The sequence below is a fragment of the Oncorhynchus gorbuscha genome, linkage group LG26, assembly GCF_021184085.1.
Source record: "Oncorhynchus gorbuscha isolate QuinsamMale2020 ecotype Even-year linkage group LG26, OgorEven_v1.0, whole genome shotgun sequence".
Taxonomy (NCBI): domain Eukaryota; kingdom Metazoa; phylum Chordata; class Actinopteri; order Salmoniformes; family Salmonidae; genus Oncorhynchus; species Oncorhynchus gorbuscha.
The window spans coordinates 26,493,137-26,514,362 of record NC_060198.1 but is presented as its reverse complement, the minus strand read 5'-3'; the positions used below and the strand labels follow the sequence as shown (position 1 = coordinate 26,514,362).

At 43.3% G+C, this 21,226-nt stretch overlaps 1 protein-coding gene across 2 annotated transcripts; it reads right to left on the bottom strand.

Moving 5' to 3' along the window:
- Positions 1–11,654: 11,654 nt before the first annotated feature.
- On the bottom strand, positions 11,655–19,502 carry LOC124015894 (alpha-2,8-sialyltransferase 8F-like). Of its 2 annotated transcripts, none has more exons than XM_046331379.1 (8): positions 18,793–19,502; positions 16,952–17,035; positions 16,717–16,794; positions 15,887–16,031; positions 15,675–15,787; positions 15,481–15,573; positions 14,843–15,316; positions 11,655–11,927 (listed from the first exon to the last, which is right to left on the bottom strand). In XM_046331379.1, exons 1-8 carry the CDS (start codon positions 18,876–18,878, stop codon positions 11,732–11,734), a joined length of 1,269 nt encoding a protein of 422 aa, XP_046187335.1. In that variant the 5' UTR covers positions 18,879–19,502; the 3' UTR covers positions 11,655–11,731. The 2 variants fall into 2 exon arrangements, with proteins under 2 accessions (XP_046187335.1, XP_046187334.1); XM_046331378.1 differs by having other exon boundaries at positions 11,664–12,807.
- Positions 19,503–21,226: the final 1,724 nt, after the last annotated feature.

Genomic DNA, 21,226 nt, shown 5'->3' with positions numbered 1-21,226 from the left:
ATTGTATCCTTGTATGGAAATAGACTCGTATTTGCAATGTAGAAAACTTCTGGGCCCATATTCAGAAATCATCTCAGGGTCGGAGTGCTGATCTAAGATCAGTTTGGCCTTTTAGATTGTAATTACACTCTGTGTACAACACATTGTGAACACCTACTCTTTCCATGACATAGACTGACCAGCTGAATCCAGGTGAAAGTTATGATTCGTTATTAATCCCACTTGAATCAGTGTCGATGAAGGGGATGAGACTGGGTCAAGAAGGAGTTTTAAGCCTTGAGACAATTGAGACATGGATTGTGTATGTGTGCCATTCAGAGAGTGAATGGGCAAGATCAAATATTTGAGTGCCTTTGAACAGGTTATGGTAGTAGGTGCCAAGTGCACCGGTTTGTGTCGAGAACAGCAGCGAATTTTGGGATTTTCATGCTCAAAAGTTTCCCGCGTGTATCAAGAATGGTCCACCATCCAAAGCACATACGGTCAACTTGACAGAACTGTGGGAAGCGTTGGAGTCAGCATCCCCGTGGAACGCTTTCAACACCTTGAAGAGTCCACGCCCTGATGAATTGTGGCTGTTATGAGGGCAAAATGGGGGGAGGGGTGAAGGTATTCTTCATGTTGTGTACACTGAAGACCAGCATTACTACTCTGAGACGCTTTGTAAATACCGGCCCTGGTCTGTGTCTTACTAAAAAAGTTCTGAGTAGTGAGTTGTGCTGACCAACTGTGTGTATAAGAGCATGACGGGTTTTTGGAATGGGGGAGAAACGGACAAATCTTTTCCCAATTTTAGGACTAATAATCCTGCTCTTTCTGTCCAAGTTGTAGTGTTGGTTTATTATGGGTAGACCTTTCTCCTGATAGGCCTCTCTTAAATCTCACTAGCCTATGTAAACTAACAGTACTTCATAACCTATAGTAACCAATTCAAATGAAAGAAAAAAGCACTCCCTGTAAGTAATAGTCCTATATTCTATTGCACATGTTCAGTGTCCATGGTGATAAGGCAGGCACAAATGACAGGATGTACTCCGTCCAGTCAGCTTCTCCTCTGGCAGTGATTGGCTGATTGGCATGGATACCAGGCAACTGCTCACTCTGCTCTGATCCCAGCAATTCGCAGGTGAGTTATATCAACCGCCCAATGAAATCAAATCACATTTTATTGGTCGCATACACATATTTTGCCGATGTTGACGCAGTTGCAGCAAAATGCTTATGTTTCTAGCTCCAATAGTGCAGTAATACCTGACAATACAAAACAATACACACAAAAAAAATTAAGAAAGGAATTAAGAAATATCACAACGATCAATGTCAGACTATCAATATACTGTATATGTGTATAGACTTTATGGACAGTATATGAATAGAATCGGTGTGTACAGCAGTAGTTACAGTTGAAGTCGGAAGTTTACATACAGCTTAGCCAAATACATTTAAACTCAGTTTTTCACAATTCCTGACATTTAATCCTAGTACAAATTCCCTGTCTTAGGTCAGTTAGGATCACCACTTTATTTTAAGAATGTGAAATGTCAGAATAATAGTAGAGAGAATGATTTATTTCAGCGTATATTTCTTTCATCACATTCCCTGTGGATCAGAAGTTTACATACACTCAATTAGTATTTGGTAGCATTGCCTTTAAATTCTTTAACTTGGGCCAAACGTTTCGGGTAGCCTTCCACAAGCTTCTCACAATAGGTTGGGTGAATTTCGGCCCATTCCTCCTGACAGGGCTGGTGTAACTGAGTCAGGTTTGTAGGCCTCTTTACTTGCACACGCTTTTTCAGTTCTTCCCACAAATTTTCTATGGGATTGAGGTCAGGGCTTTGTGATGGCCACTCTAATACCTTGACTTTGTTGTCCTTAAGCCATTTTGCCACAACTTTGGAAGTATGCTTGGTGTCATTGTCCATTTGGAAGACCCATTTGCAAACAAGCTTTAACTTCCTGTCTGATGTCTTGAGATGTTGCTTCAATATAACCACATAATTTTCCTCCCTCATGCCATCTATTTTGTGAAGTGCACCAGTCCCTCCTACAGCAAAGCACCCCCACAACATGATGTTACCACCCCCGTGCTTCACAGTGGGATGGTGTTCTTCGGCTTGCAAGCCTCCCCCTTTTTCCTCCAAACATCATGATGGTCATTATGGCCAAACAGTTCTATTTTTGTTTCATTTGACCAGAGGACATTTCTCCAAAAAGTACAAGCTTTTTATGGCGGTTTTGAAGCAGTGGCTTCTTCCTTGCTGAGAGGACTTTCAGGTTATGTCGATATAGGACACATTTACCTGTGGATATAGATACTTTTGTACCTGTTTCCTCCAGCATCTTCACAAGGTCCTTTGCTGTTGTTCTGGGATCGATTTGCCCTTTTCGCACCAAAGTACGTTCATCTCTAGGAGACAGAACGCGTCTCCTTCCTGAGCGGTAGGACAGCTGCGTGGTCCCATGGTGTTTATACTTGCATACTATTGTTTGTACAGATGAATGTGGTACCTTCAGGCGTTTGCTCCCAAGGATTGCTCCCAAGGATGAACCAGACTTGTGGAGGTCTACAATTTTTTTCTGAGGTCTTGGCTGATTCCTTTTGATTTTCCCATGATGTCAAGCAAAGAGGCACTGAGTTTGAAGGTAGGCCTTGAAATGAATCCACAGGTACACCTCCAATTGACTCAAATGATGTCAATTAGCCTATCAGAAGCTTCTCAAGCCATGACATCATTTTCTGGAATTTGTGATACAGTGATATGTGAAAAAATCTGTCTGTAAACAATTGTTGGAAAAATGACTTGTGTCCTGCACAAAGTAGATGTCCTAACCGACTTGCCAAAACTATAGTTTGTTAACAAGACATTTGTGGAGTGGTTGAACAACGAGCTTCAATGACTCCAACCTGTGTAAACTTCCCGACTTCAACTGTAAATAATGAAGTGGGAAAAACAGTGTGTAAACATGATTTCAAGTGACCAGTGTTCCATGACTATCTACAGTGCATACGGAAAGTTTTCAGATCCCTTTCTCCCCATTATGTTTCATTACAGCCTTATGAGACTTGAAATTGAGCTCAGGCGCATCCTGTTCCCATCGATCGTCCTTGAGATGTTTCTACAACATGATTGAAGTCCACCTGTGGTAAATTCAATGGATTGGACATGATTTGGAAAAGCACATACCTGTCTATATACAGTGCATTTGTTATATACAGTGCACTTCCCCTTTTCCTAATTTCGTTACATTACAGCCTTATTCTGAAATGGATTAAATAAATAACAATCCTCATTAATCTACACACAATACCCCATAATGACAAAGTGAGCATTTTCATTTTTTCTCTCCAAATGTATTAAGTATAAAAAACATGAATACCTTATTTACATAAGTATTCAGACCCTTTGCTATGAGACTCGGAAAGGTACACAGCTGACAGTGCATGTCAGAGCCAAGGTCAAAGGAATTGTCCGTAGAGCGCCGAGACAGGATTGTGTCGAGGCACAGATCTGGAGAAGGGTACATAAAAATGGTCCCCAAGAACACAGCGGCCTCCATCATTCCTAAATGGAAGAAGTTTGGACCACCAAGACTCTTCCTAGAGCTGGCCGCCTGGCCAAACTGAGCAATCGGGGGAGCAGGGCCTTGGTCAGGGAGGTGACCAAGAACCCGATGATCACTCGGACAGAGCTCCAGAGTTCCTCTGTGGAGATGGGAGAACCTTCCAGAAGGACAACCATATCTGCAGCACTCCGCCAATCAGGCCTTTATGGTAGACTGGCCAGACGGAAGCCACTCCTCAGTAAAAGGCACAACAAGAAACAAGATTCTCTGGTCTGATGAAACCAAGATTGAACTCTTTGGCCTGAATGCCAAGTGTCACAAATGGAGGAAAACTGGCACCATCCCTACGGCGAAGCATGGTGGTGGCAGCATCATGCTGTGGAGATGTTTTTCAGGGACTGGGAGACTAGTCAGGATCGAGGGAAAGATGAACGGAGCAAAGTACAGAGAGATTATTGATGAAATCCTGCTCCAGAGCGCTCAGGACCTCAGACTGAGGTGAAGGTTCACCTTCCAACAGGACAACAACCCTAAGCACACAGCCAAGACAAAGCAGGAGTGGCTTCGGGACAAGTCTCTGATTGTCCTTGAGTGGCCCAGCCAGAACCCGGACTTGAACCTGATCGAACATCTCTGGAGAGACCTGAAAATAGCTATGCAGCAACACTCCCCACCCAACCTGACAGAGCTTGAGAGAATCTGCAGAGAAGAATGGGAGAATCTCCCCAAATACAGGTGCTTGTAGCGTCATACCCAAGAACACTCAAGGCTGCAATCGCTGCCAAAGGTGCTTCAAGAAAGTACTGAGTAAAGGGTCTGAATACTTATGTAAATGTAATATTTAAGTTTGTATTTTTTATACATTTGCAAAAAAACTCTTAACTGTTTTTGCTTTGTCATTATGGGGTATTGTGTTTAGATTGATGAATAAGGCTGTATGTAGCGTAAAAAAAATGTGGAAAAAGTCAAGGGGTTTGAATATTTTCAGAATGCACTTTACATAGGGCAGCAGCATCTAAGGTGTAGGATAGAGTACTGAGTGTTAGCCGGCTAGTAACAGTCTAATGGCCTGGAGATAGAAGCTGTTTTTCAGTCTCTCTGTCCCAGCTTTGACACAACTGTCTCCGCCTTCTAGATGGTAGCGGGGTGAACAGGCCATGGCTCAGTTGACTGAGGTCCTTGATGCTCTTCATTGTCAATCTCTCACTTCCCTTTTCTTGTTCAAGGCAATCAGCCCACATTAAATTCAGCACAGTAGGAAAAAAGCTTTTTTTCCATTTTGATTCATTTAGTTTCAGTTATTTTAAGGGTCATTCTTCAATTATGGTGGCATTTAAAAAATAACAAACGTGATTTTTCTAAATATATATATTTTTTAATTCATGTACATTTTCCCATTCTGAATCAACTACTATGGTGTCTTAATAACTTACGTTAATAACTTAATAACATTATGATAACATTGTGACACCAGTAGGAGTAGTAACCAATGATGGTGACACCAATGAGACATTTTTGGTCAATTAGGATTTTCTGAAATGGAGGCCACAAGTGCTCAAAATCTAAGGTAATCAATCATTTAAAAACTATTTACTAAAGTGATATGAATAATCATTTTACTCACAATGTTATTTCCCTTCATTTAAATGGACACATTCACATTCACGTGCTAGTCGGAAACAAGGAAACTCTGAAATGTCTGACTTGCTAACTGGTTGTAGTTATACAAGTGCCGTGTTCAACCAGTTAACAAGTCGGAAATGTCAGAGTTTCCGACTTCCGACTAGCACGTGAATGCAGCATAACACGGTCCTTGATATCTTTGTAATCAGTGATTTTAAAGGTGGTAACACCAGTGACATAAAACTAAGGCCTGCCGAGTGGCGCACCGTTCTAAGGCACTGCATCGCAGTGCTAGAGGCATCACTACAGACCCGGGTTTGAACCCGGGCTGTATCACAACCGGCCGTGATCGGGAGTCCCATAGGGCGGTGTACAATTGTCCAGTTTAGGGGAGGGTTTGGCCAGGAGGGCTTTACTTGGCTCATCGCACTCTAGCCACTCCTTGTGGCGGGCCGGGCGCCTGCAAGCTGACTTCAGTTGTCAGTTGAACAGTGTTTCCTCCAACACATTGGCATGGCTGGCTTCTGGGTTAAACGAGGGGGGTAAGAAGTGCGTGTTTCGGAGGACGCATGACTCGACCTTTGCATCCCGAACTCATTGGGGAGTTGCAGAGATGAGATAAGATTCAAATTGGCAAGAAAAAGGCGGCTCAAATAATAATCAACTGAGGGACACACATTATACTAGTACAATTGTTTTTATTGATCTATACAATATTTTCAATATATATACTTTTGTTCACTGTCTAGCATTCAAAATAATAGATAGATATCTCTAAATACCTAAAACATCACCTCTATACATCCCTAGTGGGAAAAGCCCATTTGCTAGCCCCTAGTAGTTTCTACAATGCATACAAATAAATGTGTTGCAGTAAGGACTTACATATGTTTTGATATTTAATAACAGTTAAATTCAACTGAAATTGTATTATTTGTCATGTTTTGTCGTGTTTTTGTTTAAACATGGTGCCAAAATCAAGGGGCAGCATTTACCACCGCAATTCAAGAATGACCCTTAAAGAGGCAGGGGGAGTGCTAGGCCCCTCTTTGAAATCAAACTGGGTAGAGTATAGTCTAAATGCCACAGAGAAAATGAAAGGCCCAGACTGGGTTCAGAGCACCTGGGTGTGTTAGGGGCCCGTACAGGGTTTGTAGAGGCTCTATGATGGCTCTATAGGTTCCAGAGTCTATGTATGCGTCCCAAATGGCACCCTATACACAATATAGTGCACTCCTTTTAGGGTGCCGTTTGGGATGTATCCTGTATAAGCTGTGTCCAGTAGGGGGCAGCTGTCTCTATGTGGCCCCAGCCAGCAGACCCTCAGTGTGACCCGGTCCCAGGAAGTACAGTATAGGGGCCATCTCAGAGAGAAGGAAGGCTGAGGCCCCCATCTGTTCCACATCTGAGCATCAGTCAGTACGGTCTGGGGTGCCTTATGGCTGTGTGTTTTGGATTTGTGTTAATGTGTATGTTCACGCAGGGGAGGACTGGCCATCTAGCATTCCAGACAAATGCCAGATGGGCTGGTCCATTTTTAGCCCAGTGGCCTATCTAACTTTTGTGCAAAATGATCATTATCTGGCTAACATTAGGGGCCTCAAGGAAAAAAATGGGCCGATGTGGGGGCCTCGAGGCAGAAAATGTGCCAGTGAGGGGTCCTAAAGGAAGAAAAACTGTCCAGTGTGTTACACAGTGCTTTCGGAAAGTATTCATACCCCTTGGCTTATTACACGTTTTGTTTTGTTACAACCTGAATTCAAAGTGGATTAAATATTTCACACCCCTGAGTGAATACATGTTAGAATCACCTTTGGAAGCGATTACAGCTGTGAGTCTTTCTGGGTTAGTCTCTAAGGGCTTTGCACACCTGGATTGTGCAATATTTGCACATTATTCTTTAAAAAATTATATGAGCTATGTCAAGTTGGTTGTTGATCATTGCTAGACACCCATTTTCAAGTCTTGTTATACATGTTCAAGACGATTTAAGTCAAAACTGTAACTAGGCCACCCAGGAACGTTCAATATTGTCTTGGTAAGCAACTCTTAGCTTATTGTCCTGCTGAAAGGTGAATTTTCTCCCAGTGTCTGTTGGAAAGCAGACTGAACAAGGTTTTCCTCTAGGATTTTGCCTGTGCTTAGCTATATTCCATTTATTTCTATCCTAAAAAAAAACTCCCCAGTCCTTGCTGATGTCAAGCATACCAAGAACATACTTGAAAATATGAAGAGTGGTACTCAGTCATGTGTTGTGTTGGATTTGCCCCAAACATAACACTTTGTATTCAGGACATAAAGTTCATTTCTTTGCCACATCTTTTGCAGTTTTACTTTAATGCCTTATTGCAAACAGGATGCATATTTGGGAATATTTTTATTCTGTACAAGCTCTGTCATTTAGGTTTGTATTGTGGAGTAACTACAAGGTTGTTGATCTATCCTTGGTTTTCTCCTATCACAGCCATTAAACTCTGTAACTGTTTTAAAAGTCACCATTGGCCTCATGTTGAAATCCCTGAGCGGTTTCTTTCCTCTCTGGCAACTGAGTTAGGAAGGACCCCTGTATCTTTGTAGTGACAGGGTGTATTGATACGCCATCCAAAGTGTAATTATTAATTATCATCATCCTCAAAAGGATATTCAATGTCTGATTTTTTTATCTACCCATTTGCGGTGCATTGGAAAACCTCCCTGGTCTTTGTGGTTAAATCTGTCTTTGAAATTCAGATAATTGTATGTGTGAGGTACAGAGATGTGGTAGTCACTCAAAAATCATGTTAAACACTATTATTGCACACAGAGTGAGTTCATGCAACATATTATGTGACTTGTTATGCACATTTTTACTTCTGAATTTTCTTTGTCTTTTCATAACAAATGGGTTGCATACTTATTCACTCAAGAGATTTCAACTTTTCATTGTAACAATGTCTAAAAACTATAATTGCACTTTGACATTATGGTGTATTGTGTGTAGGCCAGTGACACAAAATGTAATCCATTTTAAATGCAGGCTGTAACAGAATAACATTTGTAAAAAGTCAAGGGGTGTGAATACTTTCTGAAGGCACTGTAAATGCCAGGGCCGATTTCTGGTCCTAGTCCGCCCCTGCGTGCTTGTGTGTCTGTGTGTGTGTGTGTGCGCGTGTGCAAGTGGATTTGGGCACTCTTCCAGACTCTGTGTCAACATTGTCCCAACATGGTCCCATGGTGCTTGGTGAGTGGGGTTGGAACTAGGAGGCGACGGTATTCAGCAGAAGTGCAGATGTGACACATCGCTTTCCCAGCACTTTTCATTCCAGCAGGAGACATCATGGCTTGTGATCGGCCTTGTAGGCTGTTTGTCTCACTGTGTGGGAGCTGACGGTTCTACATTAGACAGATACTTTTCTCAAACGTCACATTATGTTGATGTCAGGCCCGGAATATAAACTGGGGGAAAAAAGGCATCCAGTTAGACTGAATCAAAATGACATTTTGTCAACTGTGTCTCCTCTTCAGGAGGCCACATGCTCTTCCTTAAGCATGTGTCTGTTGATATCTATGTAGTGAAGCACTTCATGCACATGCAGGGATCTATTTGTCTGATGATGGGTACGTCTGTTAGAGGTCCTCTATCCTTGTCAAAGTCACCTTTTGGGGATTTCATCATAAACCAACAGTAGAAAAGCACTGTTTCTAGCCTTTTGTAAAGGACGTTTCTGAGAGTTCCAGTCTGGTATCCCCATCAATGTACTTCCTGTCTCCCTGATGCCTGTCACTTCAGTATAGAAGCACCATATCACCAGAACAAGAAAAGACTGACATGGACTCTTGGTATGTTGTTGTATTGTCCTCACAGTCGGGTTCCCGTTTGATTTTGATTGGTGGAGAGCAGGGGGCTGTACGGACCGATCAGAAGGATTACAGTCATACAGGCTGATGCTGTGTCACTATTCCAGGGACCCATGCAGCAGACGGGTCAGATATGTCACTTCTTCTCATGTCAGCTGTGTCATATTTGTTTGGAAGTTGTTCATTTGGTGACAGTTGAGCTTCAGGTTGGTATGAGAACATTTCGATCCTTCAGGGAAGCCTTGGTTGACTCAGAGAGGCCCCACTGGTATAAAGCCAATAGAGGGGATTTCCTATTTGCAATCATGCAGAAATGCCCGTTTGATTCCATCTATAATCTAATATAAGTAGAATCTCAGAAAACTTATAATTTCACCACAATTCTAGGAACTTGAACTCTAAGAAACTTAAACAAACTCTCTCCGATCCTTCCATCTGTCAGTCAGTTCATTAGTGAGTAAACAGCTGAGGTGGTGGGTGAATATTACAGTGTAAAGAAATGGAACGATTTAGTTAGTGTACTTGTTTGTTAGATTTCCCGAAATAAGTGCTCCCCAGAGATAAGGGCCAGTGGGACACAGAGCAGAGCGGAGCTGAGAGCAGCAGCTGGCTCTACACTGAGGTCACAGTCCACATGAATGGAATCTCGTGAACCCATGTTCTTGAACCGCAACATGTGGGGACCGCTGCTTTCAAACAGTAACAAAAGTATTTTCCCTATTATGTGTCCTAGCTGACTGAATTGGCATTAAAGAAGCTATGTTAACATGATGTCTTTGGGGAAAGCAAGGGAAGAGGAAAGGAGTAACACCAGTGCTTTCCAGGGGATTGTTCCGGTTGGTTCTCTGCCCCAGGACGATAAAAAAACCAAGAGTACCCAGCCGGTAATTTAGGTATCCCCAGTGGCTGGAGACACAGTGAAAATATCTGCTCTGGACTGGCAAGGTGCAGTAATGATAGTAGAATGCAGGAGGAATAATATGTGCTAAAGGTTACTGGTGGCGCACTATTGTGTTCAGACCCCTTGACTTTTTCCACATTTTCTTACATTACAGCCTTATTCTAAAATGGATTAAATTCAAGTTTAAAAAAACGAAAAACTGAAATATCACATTTATTCAGACCCTTTACTCAGTACTTTGTTGAATCACCTTTGGCAGCGATTACAGCCTCAAGACTTCTTGGGTATGACGCTACAAGCTTGGCACACCTGTATTTGTGGAGTTTCTCCCATTCTTCTCTGCCGATCCTCTCAAACTCTGTCAGGTTGGATGGGGAGCGTCGCTGCACAGCTATTTTCAGGTCTCTCCAGATTAGTCTCCCAGTCCTACTGCTGAAAAACATCCACACAGCATGATGCTGCCACCACCATGCTTTACCGTAGGGATGGTGCCAGGTTTCCTACAGACGTGACACTTGGCATTCAGGCCAAAGAGTTCAATCTTGGTTTCATCTGACCAGTGAATCTTGTTTCTCATGGTCAGAGTCCTTTGGGTGCCTTTTGGCAAACTCCAAGCAGGCTGTCATGTGCCTTTTACAGGAGTGGCTTCCGATTGGCCACTCTACAATAAAGGCCTGATTGATAGAGTGCTGCAGAGATTGTTATCCTTCTGGATGGTTCTCCCATCTCCACAGAGGAACTCTGGAACTCGGTTAGAGTGACCATTGGGTTCTTGATCACCTCCCTGACCAAGGCCCTTCTCCCCTGATTGCTCAGTTCCAACTCTAGGAAGTCTAGGGGGTCTTGGTGGTTCCAAACTTCTTCCATTTAAGAATAATAATAATATATGCCATTTAGCAGACGCTTTTATCCAAAGCGACTTACAGTCATGTGTGCATACATCCTACGTATGGGTGGTCCCGGGGATCGAACCCACTACCCTGGCGTTACAAGCACCATGCTCTACCAACTGAGCTACAGAAGGATAATGGAGGCCACTGTGTTCTTGGGGAGTTCAACCTTGGTTCAATCAGACCTTTTTTGGTACCCTTCCCCAGATCTGTGCCTAGACACAGTTCCTTCGACCACATGGCTTGGTTTTTGGTCTGACATGCACTGTCAACTGTGGGACGTCATATAGACAGGTGTGTGCCTTTCCAAATCATATCCAATCAATTGAATTTACTGCAGGTGGACACCAATCAAGTTGTAGAAAGATCAATGGGAACAGGATGCACCTGAGCTCAATTTCGAGTCTCATAGCAAACGGTCTGAATAATTGAAAAACCAGCCTCAATACTAAGACATTTTCACACAGCATTCCATACATAGTTAATGCTCTTTGTAGTGGCATAAGAGTCCGTTAATGTCTATCTTGGAGGTCTAGCAAAATACATTGAAATGGTGTGGAAAGCATATTGGAGTGAGGTCGAAGAAATGTCGGTTGGGAATAATCCACTCGGGGCCATGCTTTCTATGGAAAATAATGAACGAGGTGGAAGGTGTAGAAAGAGGAGGAAGGGAAGCGCTACTAAGGTACACAATAGTAAGGTGGAAGGTGTGTTCCACGACGCGCTAGGTGAGTGGAACTGACCTTCCACAGAGTTGCATTATTTTCCAGAGAACTCATAGAGCCCCGAGTTGATTATCTCCTTTATACCATTATTAAGTTTCAGGTAAGACCCAAGTGCAGACTGTGTTGAAGTAACAATGTTTATTGCAACAACAGGGGCAGGCAAACGACAGGTCAAGGCAGGCAGGGGTCTATAATCCAGAGTAGTGGGGCCAAGGTACAGGCAGGCCCAGGGTCAGGTCAGGCAAGGGTCGAGAAGAAGAGAGACTAGGGAAAAAGCAGGCACTGAGCCAATCGCTGGTTGACTTGAACAAACAAGACAAACTGGCACAACTAGACAGGAAACACAGGTATACCCAGAGGATAAGTGGGGAAGATGGGCGAAACCTGGAGGGAGGTGGAGACAAGCACAAGGACAGGTGAAACAGATCAGGGCGTGACAACCATGGCTATAATTTAAGACATTTGACGCTAGAAATGTGTTCAACATCCATTGAAGTAGCTAGCAAGTTTACTAGATAGCTACAGTTTGCCGTGGTAACCAAACAAACAGACTTGCTATTTTAGCTAATAAAACCATTAGTCCGAGCTTACCATTATGAAAATCGAGTTTAAAAAAAAATGACAATAATGTTTTCAATTGGACTTTTGCTTTCAAAAGCAGCCCAAACATAGAACATGTAAGAATGAATAGCTAATGAATTCTACCTTCCAAACATATCTTGCATTATAGGGAAATAATACAAGATCTAGAATGCCCTTCTTACCCATGCATCTGGGTTTAACATATTACTTACAGCAGCTACAGTGCTAATAGGTGAACTGTCAATCCTGCATCCCCCCACCACTCCCTCGCTGCTGTTGTTACTTAGTCACAGCACAGATTATTTACTGTCACCATGGTCACAGGGGGGGAGTATTTGTTGTTATAATGCTTTGTCCTTTGTGAGCTGGTAACCATGGAAACTCTTTATGAAAGGGGATCCCCAGAAATGTTTATGGGTTTCATCACTTCCCTGGTCTCCTTCTGTTCCCCGTCCTGTGTTTTGTCCTCTGCTCTGAACCCTGTGTGGGGTCTTCAGAAGCACCCTGCCCAAGTCCTGATGGTCCAGAGACGTTGGTGTCGGGCCCAGCCCAAGGCTTCTGGCTCTGGGAGGTTGTGTTGCGTTGTACCAGTGTGGGCATGGCACTACCCAGAGAGCCAACCGGGAGACTGAGGCCTGAGAGTGAGGCTGGGGCCCAGGCCATCTTTGAGCTACATCCAGGACTGTCAAATGGTACAAAGAACCAGATTGGAAGAGATCTCTGTTTGAAGGGTTATGTAACATCAGTGTGTTAATGTTACTAATAAAACACACTGTGCCAGGTCACTTTCAAGCACTGGACTAACAATGGACTAATGACATTCACTAGATCATTTTCACATTTGTTTTAAAGACAATTGCATCATTACTCTGAGTTCGTTTGTTGTGAGGTATGTAGTATAGTCCTTGCTGTGTAAGAGCCCTTTATTGTTATTTTATGTTTACAGGATCATCGAAACACTGTTTCTTCTTTCCCAAAATGTATTTTGAAATTATGAAACAAAAAGTGTTGATATAGTAGTAGGGGCATTCCAGGAAACGAGTCCCTTCTGGTGGCCTAATGAGACACTTAACGAAACGTTCTCTAAAGTTGTGGGAGCGTTTGTTGTTAGCTGGGTTTTTGGGTAGTCTAACTTGGTGAGGGAAAAAAAAGTGTTTTATTTCATCTAATTTTAACATTCTGTCATGGAGAGCACATGTTCAACTTAATTTTAAAAAGTGTTTTCTCATTTTAAGAGTTTGGATAAAAAATGACTCGTCGGTGCCTATTAAGTGCCAAATAAAGTATCAAGGTTGACTGCAACAGGGTGTACCATTCCTTGTGACAGGAGCAATGGAAGCTTGTTGGGTGAAACAGAGAATGGCACTTGAACGCAAGCATCACAAAAAACTAAAAAGAATTCTAGCCTGTTCCTATATGGGTAACAGGGTTGACATGTCATGCTCGACCCACTCAGTTTTCCACCACAAAACACCAGAAAATTGCCAAAGTAAAGATGAGAAGCAGCTCTACTTTTACAATATGATTTGACTATTAGATATTCAATGTTTCATTTCAAAAAACATTTTTAAAAGGAATAGTTTCACCATATTAAAACGAGAGTTCAGTTCACAGGGTTGACCTTAAAATGACAGACAGGCATTTATTTTTTATTTTTTATCATACGAAATAAATAATAATCTTCAGAAATAACTTGGTCAAAGCAACAAAATAACTAGAGCTTTACAATGATGGTAAAAAATATGTTGGGTTTAAGTGTGTTAGAATCTTTCTTGATGTCACAGAGGGAGATATAGAAATTCTGAATTCTGGTACTTTAGCCAGTCTTTATTCATATTAAAAATCGGACTTATTGAATTTCCCATGTGGTCTATATTAATGGGCCCTTCATTTAATATAACAGTCTTTTAAAATGCAATATTGGTGCACAATTTCTACTTCAAATATCAAAAGAGACAAAAAAGGGGCTCATTTCATGGAAGGACCCTGTACCACATTGAATGTATTATACACCATGTCACAATGAGATATAACACATTTAATCATCATTGATATTAAATATGTATATGACTGTAACGGTCCAGCTGAAGATTGTCCAATCCAGGAGGTGTTAGATTGACATGACCATACATTCAGTTAACTCTTAAAGACTCGCATGTGATCATTTTGGCTACAGTCAGAAAGCGTAGTCATATTAGGCCCTCCACTGTAGTTGGGAAGGCCATCTAAATCATACATGCTCCAAGATACTTTGTATTTAACCACCAAAATGGCTTCTCAGTTAATGTCCAACAAAACAAAAAAACATTCTCTATGTTCTAGCTGGAACACTTGTGACGATAAAAACATCATTGTAAATCTATACAGTATATGATATGCATATTTCATGTATTTATACCCATTTTGGGTCCAGTACAAATCATTTGATTGCGGATCAACCTGTTCTGCAGACTCTCAACAATGAGAATCGACAAACGGCTGCTGGGGAGACTAAATGTCCCAGCCTCCACCTTGCTCCTCCACTGTGACCAGACAGCTGACACATAAAACATGCCCCTGTGCTGAATACCAGAGTGTTCAGGGCCAGTCGGGGCCATCCGATCTGGCAGGTAGCAACGACTGGGTAAGAACCCTGAGAGAGTCTACAGGAGAGCCCTATGTCCCTGTTGTGTATGTCCTAGCTGTAGGTACATTTCCGGTATAGGGGTGGGGCCTACCTGGCGGTGGGTGCACACTCTCCCAGGTGTATCCTGAGCACGCCCTGTGTGTGGAGTCTTAGCAGGTGGTCAAACTCAGCGGGCATGGCGTGCACCGTCTTCTTACTCTGCCTGTCGTCGTAGTAGTGGTTGGTGAGGGGCTGGTGTCGGTGGGGGTGTTCATTAAAGGGCCAGAACCCGTAGAGATGCACGTTGGCACACAGCTCCAACGCCAGGCTAGCCACGATGAGTCCTGTGCTGAGGCGTACCGTTCGCAGGCCCTGGCCCTGCCAGAAGCGCGCCAGACTCTGTAGGTACTCTGGGTTGAGGAAGACGGGCCGCGAGGGGCTGTCAAAGTCCTGGATGGTGTAGAGGGCCCGCAGAGACACGGGCGTGTTGGGGCCGTACGAGAAGGCTGGCAGGAGCATCAGGGAGTCGCCATAGCTACGCAGGCTCTCCACAAAGGGCCGACGACGCTCCTGCAGGCCCCCATATCTGAGAGAGGATGGGATGGAGAGAAAAAAAGAGAAGAGGTGAAGAACAGCTGGAGGAGATGAATTTGACCAGCACCAGAATATATGATCAGATCATTTCTCAATCCACCATAAAACACCAGATGAATAAACAGTATGAGAAGCACAATGTACCCCCAAACTCACTTCTCCATGAGGATGCTGGGATTAGCTGTCACCAAGTCTGTCTTGTTGCCCACGTCTCGCTCATAGCCATTCTCCAGAGGAGGGAGGTTACACCTGAGAGAGGGAGACATAGAGGGAAATAGTCAGTGAATTTGTGTCTAACAATGTTTGGGAGGGAAAGGTAATTATTGTGGAGTAAGTTTTCTGTCTCACACCTGATAACAAACTGGGCGGAGTCGATTTTCTCTCCACAGCTGCTATTAGCTAGGATTCCTCCATTCCCAACCACAGAACACGTATCCCATGTCGTATTCACAAAAGGATTCTCCTGTAAGGCAACACAACATGTGTCATGTCACTCTCTTTCTTAAACACACACTCACACACACTATTCATTGAGGTGACGCTCTGGACCAGAGCAACAAACCTTAGCAAAGGTACTGAACAGTTCAGGGGTCACCTGAAGAGGCTTCCTCTTCTCTCCATCGTACACAACCTTTGACCCCAGAGGAGTGTTCGCCTGTGTTACCATAGCTTTGGTGAGTCCATGACATCTGTTACTCAGAAGAGACCTGAGAACACAACAATAACCTTTTGATTCTAAAGACACAGTATTAAAAGCGTACTGTAAACGAATCGTACTTCATACACACGTTTCTCTTATTTTGAAACAGTCTGGTTAATAAGTTAGGTATAAAAAGCTACTGGTGATAAATGTAAGAAAATATCAGATACAGGGATACATGAACAAGGCTTCATCGTCTTGTCTTGATATAAATATAAAAATTGGAAAGGGATGTTGATTGAGAAATATAGTCTTTTAGAATTTCTGCTCTCGAGTGTCCTTCCTGCTCTCAAGTGTTTATTCATTTACAAAGCTCCTTGCAGTTCTCCTTTGTGTTGTTTGGTGTTGTTGAAGTCTGTATACTCAGAGGGAGCTTTACTAAACCAGTGTTAGCCTGCGGAGACAGGACAGCTGAGAAGGGAAATACCCACCGACTGATGCAACAATCACACGACTCTGACCTCTGCTGCTGCTGCTACTAGCAGCGCGAAGAAGTAAACGCTAACATTTCACAGGTCACTTCCCCTGCTTTTAAGCACACTTCCACGTGCTTTTGTTTCTCATTCTTCTAAGGTAGAAAGGAAACATCCCTTTGGTTTTAGTTTGTGACCCTCACAAAGTGGTCTTAGGCTCATCGTGGCTGGCTTTTAGTGGGGCTCAGAGTCTGGGTTTATTGTGCGTGGATATTTCACCTGAAATTTCTGAACTTGTCCTCCTGCTTCCTCCAGCTGTGAGAGTAGAGCTCCACCACTTTGTCAGTGACTGTATCCCTTTGACACACATACACAGACACACACACACGCACACACAAAACATAGAACATGCAGTTATGAACCATATAATGAAGTTAATAACAGGAGAGAGACAGATGAGGTGGTTGTTGAGCAGAGAGGATTGTGGGTTGCCAGGGCGTGTGTCTAGTCTCACCTGCAGCCCTTGCATGTTCTGGAGGGGACTGGCCCAGAGTTCATAATATGACTTTTGTGCTGGGGTCTGCCAGGTTGAACATTGCTACGTACACCAACAGGGACAGAGGAAGACAGAGAGAATAGAAGGATGAGTTAACCTCTGTTTGAACCCAGTACACCACTTATCTTGTCAACACTTGTATAGCTGCATTGTTTGCTGTTGTATTTGCAGTGCATTGTTTGAGTTTACCATGTTACCTTCGCTGAATGAATTGTGTCGATGTGATCATTTTACAGTGGGTTTACATTAAATCATGTTGTGCGCACTGTAACAATAACCTGGTGAGCTAAAGGGTTATCGAGAGGCAAAACAGAACACACTGGGCAGCCATTTGATCTTATCCCTCTGAGTCTAGCGTGTTTGACTGATTCTCTAACAGGAAACCCTGAATTCCTGAAGGGGTTTCACAGCAGCATTACACACGTAAGGGCCAACCGCAAATGAACGGAAAGACTGTTCATATTTAGATCTGATAAGAAATCCAGGGGCAAGATCAAGCCTGATTTGACTGTATACAGAGAATCCCCCTTGAAGTGAACTATAAAGAGATATTTTAAGGACACACTACAGAGGGGTGCATGAGTTTCCCCACTCCAGAATGCGACACTCTTGTGGACAGTTGTTTATGGTGGGATAATTGTCATTTCCTGCAGATGGCGAATGCCAAACAACACTTTAGTTCTAAGATGAGAGTCTGAGAGTCTCGAGTTACATTCTCAGACAGAGACCATTTAGACAGTTGGTTTCGTCGAGACATGACTGGGGGAAAAAAAATGTCTCTCAAGTTTCACTGTCACAGAAGGGCCGACGCTAAGCGAAAACAGTGTGTTCATCAGGCGTGTTGCGGTAACAGCATGAGAAGGCACATTGCAGTGACTTTTCGATCTCGATCTCTTGTACAAATGTTCTGTTCCCCTTTCACTCACTTATCCTCCTCTGCCTACAGGCAACTTATTAATTTCCCACTGAAAATAGATCACTATTTAAAATCAATATCTAACAGAGCACACCTACAAGCACACGCCAGGTTTGTATGTTTGTTTTTTTAGAAACAACTGGTCAAGGGGAGATCTGCTATAATGTTCTTGTTTGAGTGTGATATTTCAAAATTCACCAACGTTGAACCATCCATGTGCATTTGCAACACCTTCAACTTATTCTACCTACATTGTCAAATTAACAGTTGAGTTCGCTTCAACACAAGATGTCAAATTGGTACAGGTTGTTCAGAGTTCATTAATAGTGGGCTGGTATGAAATCCATCAACTCTGCCGAGGCACAAACAGACGTTTCTCTCTCTCCCTCTCTTTTCCACCACATAATCATGAGGTTTTGGTGGTTTAGTTAAGATGCCCACAGTAACAAGCATTGAGAAAACCAACCACTGCTTTGAGGAGAGAGAGAGAGAGAGAGAGAGAGAGAGAGAGAGAGAGAGAGAGAGAGAGAGAGAGAGAGAGAGAGAGAGAGAGAGAGAGAGAGAGAGAGAAGGTGGAGAGGGAACCAGTGAACAGGCAGTGAACAGCCATAACCACCAATACCAAACATATAATATACAACTCTTGTTCCACTACAGCAGCTACTCACACCAACCGATGTGAAACAGTCACACTCTTAAAATCAGAAGTGTGGAGACTCACTCCCTTCCTCCCTTCCTCTCGGAATCTGTCTGGAGGATATGCAGCTAGCTACCACCAGCCAGACCTAATCCCCTACCCTAGCCCGGGGCTAAAGGCTCCAACACCTGCTCAGTCAAGATGGAGGAAGTTTGGGAGAAGGGGTGTGAAAGGAGTGGGACTCACTGTTTACTGAAGAAGTACCAGACGAGTGCAGTCAGGACAGTCCCCAGGATGGACAGGGTGAGCAGAAAGGAGAACAGTCCCCTCATGCCTCTCTCGCCCTGCTACTTCCTCTGGCTGGCCCCCTCCTCTTATTTTCTCTCTCTCTCCCTCTCTCCTATTGTCCTTCACTCACAGCACTTACACATTAGTTTGTTTCAGACCTTTCCCCTCTTTCCTTTTCTTATTTTGACCTCCCCCTCCCTCCCTTGCTATTTGCCCCAGATTGTCCTTCACTGCTCACTCTCGCTCTTTCTGACTGCGGTTAATCTTTCTGTCTCACTCACTCCCCCCTCATTTTCCGCCCTCTCTTTCTCCCTCTCTCTCTGTCTCTCCCCCTCTGTCTCTTTCTCAGAGCGTTTCCAGGCACACCTCCTCTATAAGCAGACTATCATATCTCTGTCTGTACCCTATAAAAATCTCCTCTCTCCTTTCCCCCCTCTTTTCTCCCCCTCCGCTAGGCTCCTATAGAACTACAATGTCAGTCTTTTGTCCACACGCCCTCCTTTACGTAGATTGATGTGTCTTGTTTTCCTTTCATCTCCTTTTCTGTCTTTCTCTGTCTCACTCCTTCGTTGAGAGCACACCACGCTCTTACTTTCAGTTCACTGTAGTCCCAGAGCTCAAGCTGTTGCTCTGTCTGCATTCTCCAACCCCACCCCTGAGTCCTAACCTTCTCTACGCTTTCCCCCTCCCTCCCTTCCTGTAATACCCCCCCGAACCACCTCTCCCCTCTTCTCTCCCCTCCTCTACATGGAGAGCAGCCAGTAATACAATTCCCTGGTACTGAATTAGCCCAGGGTCTGCCTCTTGACTTATGTGTGTGAGTGCTTATGAGTGTGTGTAGTGTATGCATGTGTGTGTGTGAGCGTCTGTGTGGCAGGGATTTATTTTTCCATTAGCCAATGATGGTCAGAGTAGGCTAGGGGAAAGGGCTATCGGCCAATCAGATTGACAGTTTCCCTGTTCTCTATCTCATGCCCTTCTTTGACTGTCCCGTTCCCTATCTGGCTGGCTCCAAAAGTTTACTTTCTGGGTCGTTTGCAGAGGCTCAAGCTCAACTTTGTTTACAGCATCAGGCATCAGTTCTAAGAAGCTATTAATTAATACAACTCTTCTCACTCTGTGAGACGATGAGAAAGAGAGAGAAAGAGAGAGAGAGAAATACATACTTTGTGTACAACGCAAAACTCCAAACAATGCATGCAGAGCAGAATTAGGAATATACCTGTTAGTTATCAAAATATAATTCTACAACCACTTATAACAATATATGATAATAATAATAATATAATATATGCTATTTAGCAGACGCTTTTATCCAAAGCGACTTACAGTCATGTGTGCATACATTCTATGTGTGGGTGGTCCCGGGGATTGAACCCACTACCCTGGCGTTACAAGCGCCATGCTCTACCAACTGAGCTACAGAAGGACCACACTTCAAAGGAGGCGATGCCCACACATTCAACCACAAAGACCTCGCCTACAGAGAGATGAACCTAGAGAAGCGTCCCCTCAGCCAGCTGGTTCTGGGGTTCTGTTCTCAAACACAGACAGACCCTACAGAGCCCCAGGCCAACAACACAATAAGACCCAACCAAATTATGAGAAAGCAAAAAGATAACTATTTGACACACTGGAAAGCATCAACCAAAAAACAGAGCAAACTAGAATGCTATCTTTTCCTAAACAGAGAGTACACAGTGGCGGAATAACTGACTACTGTGACTGACCCAAAATGAAGAAAATCCTTGACTTAGTAAGCATAGCCTTGCTATTGAGAGAGGTCTCCATAGGCAGACCTGGCTCCCAAGAGAAGACAGGATATGTGTACACTGCCCACAAAATGAAGTGGAAACTGAGCTGCACTTCCTAACCTGCCAAATGTATGACCACATTAGAGACACATATTTCCAATAGATCACACAGACCCACAAAGAATTAGAAAATAAATCAAACATTGATCAACTCCAATATCTGTTAGGTGAAATACCACAATGTGCAATCACACGGCAAGATGTGTGGCTCGATGCCATGAGGAAAGGGCAACCAGAGGAGCACATTGTAAATACCACCAAAATGTATCTGTTTATTTATCTTCCCCCACTATTCGTATTACAACTATTTGCACACTGCTAAAACACTGATGATATAACACTTGAAATGCCTTTATCTTTTTGAAACCTTTTTGAGGAAAGGGATGGAGAAAAATGTTCAGGGTTTGGCTTTCGGAAAACCGTATGAACAATGAACAATGAACACCGAGCTAATTGAGGCCACACCTAAATCATTTGTATTATACAACATATATACAAAGGTATGTGGACACCCCTTCAAATGAGTGGATTTGGCTATCTTAGCCACACTCGTTGCTGACAGGTGTATAGAATCTAAA

Excerpts from the sequence above, each read along its gene's own strand:
- LOC124015894 (XM_046331378.1), bottom strand. The coding sequence starts at position 18,878 with ATGAGGGGACTGTTCTCCTTTCTGCTCACCCTGTCCATCCTGGGGACT. Across the intron at positions 16,032-16,716 it reads GACAAGTTCAGAAATTTCAG|GTCTCTTCTGAGTAACAGAT; the intron begins GTGAAATATCCA and ends TTGTGTTCTCAG. Across the intron at positions 15,317-15,480 it reads CCCAGCATCCTCATGGAGAA|ATATGGGGGCCTGCAGGAGC; the intron begins GTGAGTTTGGGG and ends ATCCTCTCTCAG.